At 40.7% G+C, this 12782-nt stretch overlaps 1 protein-coding gene and 1 long non-coding RNA gene across 5 annotated transcripts in view; one reads left to right on the plus strand and one right to left on the minus strand.

Annotated features, from left to right (window-relative positions):
* The window catches only part of LOC103468907 (neurexophilin-1), a 30212-nt gene extending 23559 nt beyond the window's left edge, over positions 1-6653 (plus strand). Inside the window, exon 2 of the mRNA XM_008416291.3 lies at positions 642-6653. Coding sequence (XP_008414513.1) covers positions 642-1415 — 774 coding nt within the window. The 3' untranslated portion in view covers positions 1416-6653. The remainder of the gene's footprint in view (positions 1-641) is intronic.
* The window catches only part of LOC145552611 (uncharacterized), an 89293-nt gene that overhangs the window by 38231 nt on the left and 38280 nt on the right, over positions 1-12782 (minus strand). The window lies entirely within an intron of this gene.

A 12782-nucleotide genomic window follows, 5' to 3' on the forward strand; every position in this document is an offset into this window, starting at 1 on the left:
CCCAAAATACTACAAAAAATTTACTTAAAGGGGCAGCATGATGTAAAATCCGCTTTTCTGAGCTTCACATTACAACGTTACTCCTTCATCAAAAACAGTTTTGCCTTGATTCTTTAAAGCATGTTTGAGAAACCATTTAGTCTCCATGGCAACCACTCACTCGCTCAAAAAGCCTGAGTGGACCTAGCCCCGCCTTCTAGGTGCAGCTCCTCCTCAGAGCTGCAGTTTTTAAGCTTTCAAGCTTCCACCCTCCCCTGTGACTCCCAGATTCAGCTCCTTCAGACTAGCCAGTGGCAATTAGCAAACATCTTGTGGAACTACGCATCTGCTGAGCTCATCACAGGAGCTACTTCTCAGTGAAACGCTGGTACAAATGTTGTTAAAGGGTTAATAGAGGAGCCATGTTGTGATTACCTTTTGAAAGCAAAGTTTTTAAACAGAGGCCCAATTTCAGGGTGTCAAATTACAAAGTCATTACAGTACAAAATGCCACTATATTACTGGAAAACACATAATACTGACCCTTTAAGGACAGTAATCAAGTACATATATTCTGTTTTTTACATTTACAATCTTTTATGTTCCTTTTAAATCACTAATGGCTTCTGTATTTTCTCCCCATCTTCACCAACTACCCCAAGGTGGTGATAGGTCAAGAAGATGACTCCTCCAACTCCAAGAGCTCCTCGGACGCCTCCTCCAAGACGGCGGGCCTTCTGAACGGACAAGCCTCTCACTCGCCCCTGAGCCGATGGATGCAGCATAGTAAAAGCAGAGCTGCTAACTCCACATCCCTGGAGCTGCCTTACCGCTCCCCAGTCCCTTTCTCCAAGCAGGAGTTCTCCAAACAAGAATTCTGGGAGATGTTAGGCAGTGACCTGCTCAAACCAGACGCCTCCAGCTCCAGGGTCAAGCGCCGGCCGATTGTTAAAACCGGCAAGTTCAAGAAGATGTTCGGCTGGGGAGACTTCTACTCCAACATCAAAACGGTGAGGCTCAACTTGCTCATCACCGGCAAGATTGTGGATCACGGCAACGGCACGTTCAGCGTATACTTTCGCCACAACTCGTCGGGTCAGGGCAACATCTCCGTCAGCCTGGTCCCGCCAGTCAAGGCCGTGGAGTTCGACCTGGAGCGCCAGAGCGTCGTCTACCCAAAAGACTCCAAGATATTTAACTGCCGCGTGGACTACGAGAAGGTGGATCGGCAAAAGCGCACCTCGTTGTGCAACTTCGATCCATCCAAGACCTGCTTTCTGGAGCAGACCCAGAGCCACGTCTCCTGGATTTGCTCCAAGCCTTTCAAAGTCATCTGTATCTACATTTCCTTCTACAGTACGGACTACCGCCTAGTGCAGAAGGTTTGCCCGGACTACAACTACCACAATGAGATGCCCTACCTGCCTTCAGGCTAGAGGAAGCATGAGGGGTAGGAGAGAGGAAAAGCGGGGGTGACTGAACATGTGAGGAGGAAACAAGGGCGGAAAATGTCAGCAAGACACCTTAAAACAAAACAAAACATGTAGCCTGACTATTGTAAGATGTAAAAACATATATGCAAACTACAGTATGCATTTAAGAAACATCCGGGACTGGCAGTGAAACTCTACCACCAACACATTTTACCTCAGTCCTGTTTTGAAACTCGAACATCTGCACAGCATTCCTCCAATCAATTTAGTCGTTTCTGAATCTTATCTCAGTGTCCTTTTTAATCGCCCTTTGCAAAGTCGCAAGAATTGAAAGAGGGCTTTTAAATGGTGCGGTAATTCACAAGAGAGCTGCAGACAGATTCAGCGTTTATGATAATTATCATGTCGTGTTTAACATTGTGCTCTCTAAAGATGATTTAAACAGACCACGGGGAACATAAAGTATTCATTTGCTCACAAAGTGCAGATGAATGTGGAGTGTAACCAACCGCAGCGTCATTAAAGTGACGCTCAGACCTTTCAAAGGGCAGACGTTTAAGGGAACTCGGTGCCAAAACAATGCCAAAACTTCTGACGCAAACATCAGCAAATCCCAATATACCCATCAATTAAATCCCCTCCAAATAAAATGTATAAATAAACAGAAAGTGCTTTGCAGCATTTCAGGTCCAGGGCTTAGGACAAGCTCGGTGTGAAGGCAATAACGAGATTGTACGGTGGTGCAGAATTGGAACCTCCACACTGATGAGAGCGAGTACAAGGTAGCGGGGTGAGAGATGCAGAGATTCAGAGCTGTTTTAATTAAAGTGGAGAAGGAGACGTGGGGTATGCGGCGCCTTCTATTGTCCCTTCTGTATGAAAAAGATTACATTTTGTTGCCGTCAGGATTCCTGATTTCACGCCTTGATAACTTTGACTGTGTGCAGGAGATTGCTCTCTCCCTCTCTCCTGACAAATACTGCATTCACCAAAGTAAACCCAGTTATCTTGAATAAATGAAAATATTATCATAATAATTACATATAATTTAATCTCTTTCAGATGTAATTAAGGCTTCAATGAGAGCGCAAAATGTGTTCCTAAAAATCGAGTCAGTGGGAAGGAGGATAAGAGAATATTCAGTGAAGATTGTTGGGATGTATTCGCACGGCGCCAGCAGCCACAGTTTAGCCCTGAGTTAACTGCTCTCATTAAGATAAACGGCCACTAGCTGGCCCGTCTCATATTACACACACAAACAATATCAGAGCACAGCCAAGAAATAAATCAAGTTGCCTGAATCTTTTCACGTTGAAAGGTTACGAGGACACGACGACTTTTTGGTTAATTAACAAGGAACATTCACAAGGCAGGTGTGAAGAGCCAATAAACAGATCAGATATCCAGTTTGATGCCAATGTGGTGTGACATTGGTGATAAAGTTCAGATATGAGCAGATCCCAGATGGAAACATAAAGCCGTCCTGTGGGGGCGCGAGCATTAGCTGCTCCTTTGAGCCACTTTACTTACAGAGCGTCAGCATGAAGACCAAAATTAGGACATAAATTTCAATTTAACCCTGTCATGCATAACGGTCACTGCAGTGGACAGCTATCTTGTGTTTCCTGTGGATTTTTAAGTTATAAATGCACACAGAGCACTGAAGTGTCTGTGTGCATACACAGGGTAGCTGTGTGTCGCACAATTCACCGCCAACTACTGGCCATCCACTGCAACAGCAAGTAAATCCAATATGACAGAAAAAACATGCCTCCAATCCGTCCTTCTACTGTAGAGTCAAGTAAAGACTAATACTACTGATGTATGTTCCAAATAACTTACAACTGATCACATGAACAAAAATCCTAGAAATCAGAAAATCAAAAACACTTTGGAAAAAAAATCCTGACATAAGGGATCATAATTCATGCATGGAAGGGTGAAAATTGCAAATATATACACATTTAAAGAGAGCCTCGTTGAAAACATCTTTACTCTGTGGTGCAAAACTGAACTGTAAGTACATTATTGCGAATGTAAAATAAAAATAAATCTTCCATGTCCTTTAGGTTCTCCGTAGCACAAATACCAACAATAGGACAAAATATTGACCCTTTGGAACTACGTTACTTAATCGAGGCACCATCATGGACACCGGAAGTGAGGGACGGGAGTTTTTAACAAAGCGACTGAAGTTGTTTTCCCAAGTTATTTTTAACAGTTTATTCATGGCTTCTACTTGTTCAAGTCGAGCTAAAGTAACATACCTGGTTGGGGCTCATAGGTGGGTGTATTTATTTACAGAAGTCTGAATTAACTAGCTTAGAAACCCGCCCATACCTCCTTCCTCCTAGCATGTTGATCAAATTACCGACTTTGCTTGAATTCACACCACATGATTTATGTCACTATGTCATAAACAGCGTTTCCTCTTAAACCGAGGCAGGATTAAAAACGTACAGAAGACAGATGCTAACCAGTTTATTTCCTTACATGCTAGGCTACATGACGGTGTGGCACTGTCTCCATGGTTACCAACCGTTAGACGCTACATTCGCCATAGTGAACTAGCGCCATAGAGCTACAATATGTGATAACATCTCACATTTTTCAATATGTAATACGTTTCTAATCATACGTACTTATAAAGTTTATGAACGTTAGTCGTCTTACCTTGTAAAAAGTGTTCGCTGCAAATCCGCCATTTCACCGAGGGCTGACAGTCATTATGATTAACAGCTGATTGCCGTCGTATTTTTCCTCGTTAAAAGTTATAAAATCAAATTACAAGTTTGGTTTGCATCCTTGTCTGTTTGTGCAGCCGACCGCGCAGCATTCTGAAACCATGTTTACTGCGAAATCTACCTAATAAAAGCGATATTAGGGTATTTACAGGAGCGTATTGGTTATAATCCGTCATAGCGGAGTGGGCGGAGTTTCGTGACGCCACGAACAAAGGGTTAATAGCAAACAAAACCCAAATAAATTACATCTAAGTTCTAACAAGGTTAAAATGTGTGAATGCTCTATAGGTGTAGTTAGTTTTAAACAATAAAGACATGGAAATCTGAACATCAATGTTTTTAAATTGTTTAAAAAATGGAAAAGGCTCTTCTTCGTCACTCTGAGTCCCTGCAGCAAATAACAGCAGTTCACAAAGATATCTGCAGGGAACATGGCGGCAAATTCACCTGCAGACATCACGGATGTTGTTTTTCTGTCCTCTCTTAGCTGGGCGCTGATTTTATGAAACAATATTTTAATCATTTGTTGACACGTGAATCTGTCTGCCTCTTCATCTACCAAGCTAATATTAGAGACAGGAATCTGAAAACACCAGATTGGCTGGCTTCACGTCTCAGAAATAATAAATAAATAAACAGAGTCTTCGTGGAGCAAACATTACAGGTTAGGCAAAAGCTCAAACTGAATCTCTGACGCCTGTTTGAAGGATCTTTTCCTGAACTGCTGGATGGAATACAAAGTTTTACGTGTTTCAAATGCATCAACCAGCATGACTGAACCGAATCTTTCTTCTTTATTTTAGTAACCTCGTCCTCTGGCTTATTTCACCTCTTTCTGCATGTTAAGTCTGGTGTTTTCACACCTTTGTGTGTTTACGTTTGACCCGCTCTACCTCCATCCTGCTGGAACCGAACCCAGCCGTGTGAAGTTCTTCGCTGTTGCTTTCACTGCAAAAATACAAAATATTATGAAATAATTTTGATCTAGTTTCTTAGTACGCTCAAAATAAGACTCATGAGCAACTTTTCAGAAAGACAGAAGAGCTTGTTTTAAGTCAATAGTTCCTTAAAAGAACTAAATCCACTGGCAGGGTGTGTTTTGTCTTATTATAAGTGAAATAATCTGTCAGTAGAACTTGTAATTTTTCATCAATGATAAGGAATCATTGACTTAAAGCTGCAGTATGTAACTTTTATAAAAAATATATTTTTTACATATTTGCTCAAAAAAATGTCACCATGACAAAGATAATCTGTAAAAAAAAAAAATCAATCTTCACTTTATCCCTGATTAACTATCAAGGTCTGAACAAATGCGTTGCTCCCGGTCAAAAACAACCAATCAGAGCCAGGAGGAGGGTCTTAGCGCTGCCAATTAATCTCGTAAATGCGCTGCTAAATGTCCTAATGACGCACAACTCACATTTACAGGAAAACCATTTACCTGCTGTCATAGGTGGCTATGCTAACTAGCCTTAGCATTCATGACTGACACAGGCTTGATTGACAGCGCTAAGACCCGCCTCTTGGCTCTGATTGGCTGTTTCTAGTTTGCACTAAGAGACGGCAGAGAACCTTGATTTTTTTTTCAAAGATTATTTGTCTCGTATTATACTTTCAAAACAAATTGAGTTTTGAAATTTTGTATTTTTATAAAAATTTTATATTGCAGCTTTAAAACAAGCTCTTCTGTTGTACTGAAAAGTTACTTTTAAGTTAATTTTGTCTCATTTCTCTAGTAGACAAAAAAAAATTATTGGTAATTTTCTGTGTTTTTGCAGTATTGCCTCCTCCTCAGCTCACATTCCTGATTTGAGCCCCACAATTTACTTCTACATCTGTATTTCATAAACCATCATGTTCACACACAGTCTTAATACGTATTGGTTTAGTTTCTTCCTCCCTCCTGTTCAACCATCTTGCATAAGCTCCTGGATCGGGAGAACATTCGCCATCCTGGAGAGCACACCAACACGCCCCAGTAACCTCAAAACCACGACGCATCCCACCGATCCCGTCCCGCACGGCGTCTGGAAACTCAAACACCACGGATTCAAAGCTTGGAAACCACAAGCCCTCGGTAACTGACAAACAAAAAACAAAAGACAAAAAGGACAAACGTCGACAAGAAGCTCCGTCCTCTTCTCCTTACTGATCCCCTCAAGTATACAGCAATACTCTCAGTGAGACGCCACCCTCCTTGCCTCTCTGGGGAACAGAAAAGGCTGCTGAACTGCAGTTAGCAGGCGGACATGTTGGACGGAAGGTGTTGTTAGAGCAGCAGCCTTACTATTTACCCATCTGGTGCCAACAGACATGTGAACATTTGGCCTTAAAGGCTGCAAGCAGCAGTGGTCCATTCGGAACAGAATAATTACAAAAATAAGACTGTTTAAATATGAATATACATATATAAATAATATATATATATACATATATATATATATATATAAAAGCTAAGAGTCCTGAGATCTGAATAAAGTTGTATTTAAATGTGGGTCATGCTGTGAAGGTTGTCTGTTTTACGTTTTTGTTCCTTATGGTTTTGCTTCTCTGTGAATGATAAAACTGTACGGATGAAATGATGGACTTAAAACAAACCAATAAAGTACGCAGAGGTACTTACAACACTGAAACTACGGAGAAACGAGCCGCCGTCTTCTATCTGGCTGCACTCCCTGTGCAGGTGAAGTGTGTCAACAACACTGCAGTCTCTGTTTTCTGGTATTTGCATAGCTATGCAGCGTGTGCCAGGCGCCGGTGGCAAAGAAAAGATGTGACGGAAATTTAGCTCAGGGCTGCTGCAGATATACGTGAGGAGAGAGGGGAAGAAAACACGGCTGAGAAAGAAAGAGGAACAGAAAGCGTTTCAAGTGGAGTGATGCTAATTAGCCTCCTTTTTCTCCCCTCCCCTCGCTCTTTGTTGTGCTACTTCTCAGCGTCTTTTATTTCTCAAATGCAACTGGCAATAACTTAATTTTTCGTTTTAATTAAATCCCAGACAACCGCTAAGGTGAGGCAATGAGTTCAAACATTCAGCTCACAACATTCCCTTTAAAGGCGATCGATTAAGGCATGGCTAGCGGCAGCGCTGGGGCCTCCACCCCGTCACCTCCACCCGCGCTTTGTTCGCGTAAAAGCTCCGCCTGCCTCGGGATAACCTTGCCTGGGATGATGAAAGGGAAGCAAATGAGTCAAAATGGGGAAAGAAATGGAACTTTATTTAGAATAAAGGAGGATTGAGGTTAAAATAAAATGTGGGAGCAGCATGCTGGGTCACACACAGAGACAAAAAATATTTAAATGTGCTTCTTTTTTTTTTTAAAGACTGATAAAATTAACTTACATGGGTGCAAAAGGCTGAATAAACACGCAGGAAAATAATATTTTTTATGAGATTCCGGAGAAAGTAGAAAAGTTGCGGCATTTTTCTTAGCTTGAAGGGGCAATGTAGCCCTTCCCCCACCTGTTGCTGTGCTGCCAGTCAGTATTTTGAAAGATGGGCCAAATTATTTTAAACAAAATGGAGAATTTTTCTTTAAATTGTCATGTTTCTACTGAACCATGTGTCAAACTCGAGGCCCTATGGGCCAAATCTGGCCCGCCGTAACTTTTTATGTGGCCCTCTGGATTCTACACTCAACACTAAACGTGGTTAAATATCATGTTGTCAATCAAATCAATGCAGTTTTTATCTGTTTACTACCAAATTATATCAATCGGTCCCTCCAGTGAGAATTATTGTGGAAATTCACAACAGCTGAAGCTGTAAGAGGGCATCATCATCGTCATCATCATCGTCGTCTCACTGTGAAATGAGTCAAGTCCCAATGTGACCTTTAGGTCACTCAGTAAAGAAGAAAGTTTTACCATGAAAATCCCTGCTGCAGTGTGCAAATGAACTGAGGAACAAGGTTTTAAATTTTAAAGACGTGTCCTGTTGAGTGATGAGTGCTAAGAGTTTTTTCCTGTAATGGCTATAATTTCAGTGGAATAAAAATTGAGCACTTTGTGCCTGGAAAGCACATGATGGCAGCTCTTTAACCCCAGCTGACCTGGAGACGTTGAGTCCTGAGTAAAAGTGAAACTCTTATGAATTTTTGATACATACACAGACATTTTAAACAAAAATGTGCAACATGATCTGCTTTTATTCAAAACAAACTAATCGCCTTTTAGTTAGATTCGAAAATATTAAATAAACACAATTAAAATTTTGTCACTCTGAAAGTTTACAGATGTTTGCTACGTTTCCACTGATGCAATTTGACATTTTGATAATAAATTTTCTCAATCCAGCGGCGTCAAACTCATTTTGTTTTGGGGCAAATGAAGATCCTGAAGGCTCTTAAAGGGCCGGTTGTGCCAGAATGTATTCATAAAACTTGTTCACAAACTGTTACATTAATAAACTCTTAAAATTAAATACTATTGAACATTTCAGTCCCTCCAGGATTTTGTGACACTTTTTGTGATTTTTTGCAATAAAAAAAATCCAAGTGTTTGTGGTACAAATTTGGAAATATTTGCAATATTTTCACTTATTTATGACAGTAAATGCAACTTTTTATACAGATCATGGACTATAATCTGACACCAGTTAAGGCTGAGGCAGCTGTTTGGTATAAGAAAAAGTTTTTGACAATTTTTGAGAAAAATCTGCAATAAACTCCCAATTATGCATTAGCGTAAAACACTGCAGGGATTTGTTGAGCTTGCGTGAATTTCCACAATAATTCTCAATAAACTGGAGGGACTGGTTGATATAATTTGGCAGTAAACATATAAAAACTACATTGATTTGATTGATAACATAATATTTAACCACATTTAGTGTTTAGTGTAGAATCCAGAGGGCCACATAAAAAGCTACGGCGGGCCGGATTTGGCCCACGGGCCTCGAGTTTGACACATGTGGTTCACTATCTTCTACTCTTTTAGTCAAATAAATTTAAATAAATTCAGTTTCTCATATTATTCTATCAAATAAAGATACAGAGCAGATTGAGCCCGTTTCTGTGTCAGAAAGTGAAAAACTGATGTGACGTGTCAGTAAATGTCTGGTTTCATCCGTGTTTAATGAGAAACAGGGAGGAGCTGATGACAGAAAATCTGTGTCGCCTTTTTGTTTTGGACATCAGGATTATTAGTTTCCATCCTGCAGGGTAATAATCATCAGCCGTTTTCCTTTATGCCACACAGAGGAGTGTTTTCTAGCTTGTTGCGCTCTTCACCATCATCCCACACCGACAGTGTTGACAAAGACAAAGCAAAAAGCAGGGCGCTCTCATTCCTTCACACTTTGAACTCATCAGTGGGGATTAGGTTCTTGGATCTGTTTGTTGATACACAACTGAGGTTCTATTAAAAGTCTGGTTTCATTACCTGGCATGAACTGGGTCTGGCTCAAAAGCAGCGAAATCAGGCTAATCTTCTAGACATCTTTTTGTTTTTAAATCTGCCTTTTGTAAATTATTTCTTAAAATGTCCTTAAATCTTTTTTGTGGCGTAGCTGTGCTAGATCTAAGTGGAAATCCCTTTGAAAAAAAGTGTCATTTTTAATGTTTTAGACATTTTGATGACTATATTGTGTAAATGGAGGATTCACACCAGTAGAAAAGCTTCAAATTGAAATCTCGGTAAGAAGTTAACCCTCTTTCAGTTCTACTGTTTTATGTAAAATGTGTCTTGTTAGATCTAACCTCAAGTGTGCAGAAAACTGTTTCCAATGAAGCCAAAATGGTCAATTAAATACAGAAGAATGGAATAATAGCAGAAATCAGAGCTGATTCCCTTTTACATTATGGCTTCAAGTTGTGACTTGAACTTTGACTAAACCATCATAACACCCTGACAGCTTTTTAAGCGGTTTAGTTGTAGATTTTATGCCTTGTTTTTCTCAAACTGTGGTCCGCGGACGCCCTCTAATAGTTCGCGAGGTACTGCATGTAAAGCCTTGAGCTGCTGTGACGTCAGCTCAAAGCTGCAGCCGCTAGCTTTAAGTTAGCGGCTACAACTAGCTTACCAAAGGGTTGTTGTTAAAAATAGTAATGGATAAAGGGCTTAAAATGCGTCACATAAAAGAAAAACGTAAGATTTCAGAGGAAACAAAACAGGATAACTTAGATGATCGGAGGAAGCTAAGTCATTGATGTCGTTCACGAGTGATTCACGTTCATGTTATCCTGCTGGAAGTGTCCATCAGAAGATGGTTCACTTTGGTCATGAAGGGATGAACATGGTCACCAACAACACTCAGGCAGGCTGTGGCGTTGACACCATGCTCAGCTGGTACTAATTGGGTTGGGTCCCAAAGTGTGTCAGTAAAATATCCCCCAACAGCCTGAACCGTTGATACCAGGCAGGATGGATCCAGGCTTTCATGTTGTTGATGCCAAATTCTGACCCGACCATCCGAATGTCACAGCAGAAATCCAGACTCATCAGACCAGGAAACATTTTTCCATCTTCTATTGTCCAGTTTTGGTGAGTCTGTGTGGATTGTAGCCTCAGTTTCCCGTTCTTAGCTGCCAGGAGTTTCACCCGGTCTGGTCTTCTGCTGCTGTAGCCCCTCCGGGTTCAGCGTGTTGTGTGTTCAGAGATGCTCTTCTGCAGACCTCGGCTGTAACGATTTGAGTTACTGTTGCTGTTCTATCATCTCCAACCAGTCGGCCCATTCTCCTCTGACCTCTGGCATCAACAAGGCACTTGCTGCTCAATGGATACTTTTTCTTTTTCTGACCATTCTCTGGAAACCCTAGAGATGGTTGTGTGGGAAAATCCCAGTAGATCAGCAGTTTCTGAAATACTCAGACCAGCCTGTCTGTTATCAACAAAGGCACTTAAATCAGATCGTCTTGGCCGTGTCTACATGCCTCAATGCATCGAGTCGCTGCCATGTGATTGGCTGATTCAACATTTGTGTTAATGAGCAGTTGGACAGTTGTACCTAATAAAGTGACCGGTGAATGTAGAGCTGTTATTAGCGAGGTGGTCATGCTGCCAATGATCAGCTCATCAATGCATTTGATTGGCTGAATCTAGCTGTTAAATTCCACTGAGGCAGCACTCTAGTTTTTTAAAGCCATTTTATTTTCTCAGTTGCTTAACAGGAATGAAAGAAATGAACAAAATGCATTTCCAGCTTCATAAAGGATCTGCTTCAGCTTTTTGTGTGAGATGAAAACCATTAGTGTCGGACAATGCAGCTGTTCTAGAAACTGATATTTTCGGCTTCCATGCTGATGCAGTTTGTTATTTCAGTGCATTCAAGCCGTGTTCCTGGACATTATACAGCTCGCCAAGTTCATGCTTTCATAAATATGAGTGCAAATGCACACATGAAAAGAAACACACACTTTCACCTGAAGCACTTTCATGCTCCAGCATCTTAATGCTTGCGCGCTTTTCCCTGAGCCGGGCCCAGCGTGAACCGGAGTGGACCGCACTGGACCAGCATCTGGGCCGGGTCTGTGCTGCCTCACAGGAGGACAAGTACAGGATCAGACTGTCGACGTCTCCTCGATTCCTCCACGGCGGAGTACTACAAGCCACATCTGTGATTCTCAGCGCGAACCGAATACAAATCATTGACAGAAACCCGGAAAGATGCTGGAAAAATTACTGTGCACTGAAGAGGCTCGGGAAACAATCTGGGGGGAAAATAGCACAGATGGCCTTAGGCTACAACATGTTGGGAAGAGGAAGAAATAGCTGAATAAACTAATTAGAAAGGCAGAATTTCACCTCCATTAGGCCAACACAAACTCTTGGAAAGCATAAATCATTGTAGTGTGGAGAACGGGAGGCTTTAAAGGTCCTAGAACAGGTTAAAAAATGTCTACAGGCAATAAAAACAAAACATGTTTACACATTTTTACACAAAATCATTGGAGATTTGTGTTTTAGGGCGTCCTGTCACTTTAAATCCAAATTATCTGCTGCTGGCCAACTCAGTGTTTAAATGGCCACAAACAGATGCGCAATTATACAACCTTTGAAAAGTACTACACTGTAAAACATTTCAGCCAGGTTTAATTGTAGCTACTGTCAAGTCAAATAAATTTAGCGAGTTTTAGATTCTGAACCTAAATGTGCGAGTTTGTGAAAGATAGACTTACAGCAGTGAGTTGTTTAATTTTTTATTAGAGTTGAATAAACTGGAGTTTTTAAGTTGGCACTTAAAAAAGCTGAAAGAAGAAAAAGACAGGAGTGGGAACTATTTCCCAGAATGCTTAGCAGCATGTTTTTGTATGGAAGAGCGTTACGCTGATCTGACTCTTGTGTTTTATTAAGGCAAGTGTTCAGTTTTATGTCCTTTTTACACTAAATGTTTTTGAGCTGAATTCATTGTGATGTTTAATAAAATTCATTATTAGATCAGTAGTTATTTTAACTATATATTACGAGTAAAAATAATAGAGAAATGTGGCTCTTAACTAGTTGACTGCAGTCTTTTCTTGCATATGAAATAATTATTTGGTTTAAATTCCAGCATTAATGAACTTAAAAAACTAAGTTTAGACAACTAGTCTCTTGTTGTTAAATCAACTTCATAAACTTTCATTTCTGAATTAAAACCAAAACAATTTTCTTGTTGACTTAAAGACAGCAGGTGGACTTTCAT

The sequence above is a fragment of the Poecilia reticulata genome, chromosome 8, assembly GCF_904066995.2.
Source record: "Poecilia reticulata chromosome 8, P_reticulata-male-v2, whole genome shotgun sequence".
In the NCBI taxonomy this organism is placed as follows: Eukaryota; Metazoa; Chordata; class Actinopteri; order Cyprinodontiformes; family Poeciliidae; genus Poecilia; species Poecilia reticulata.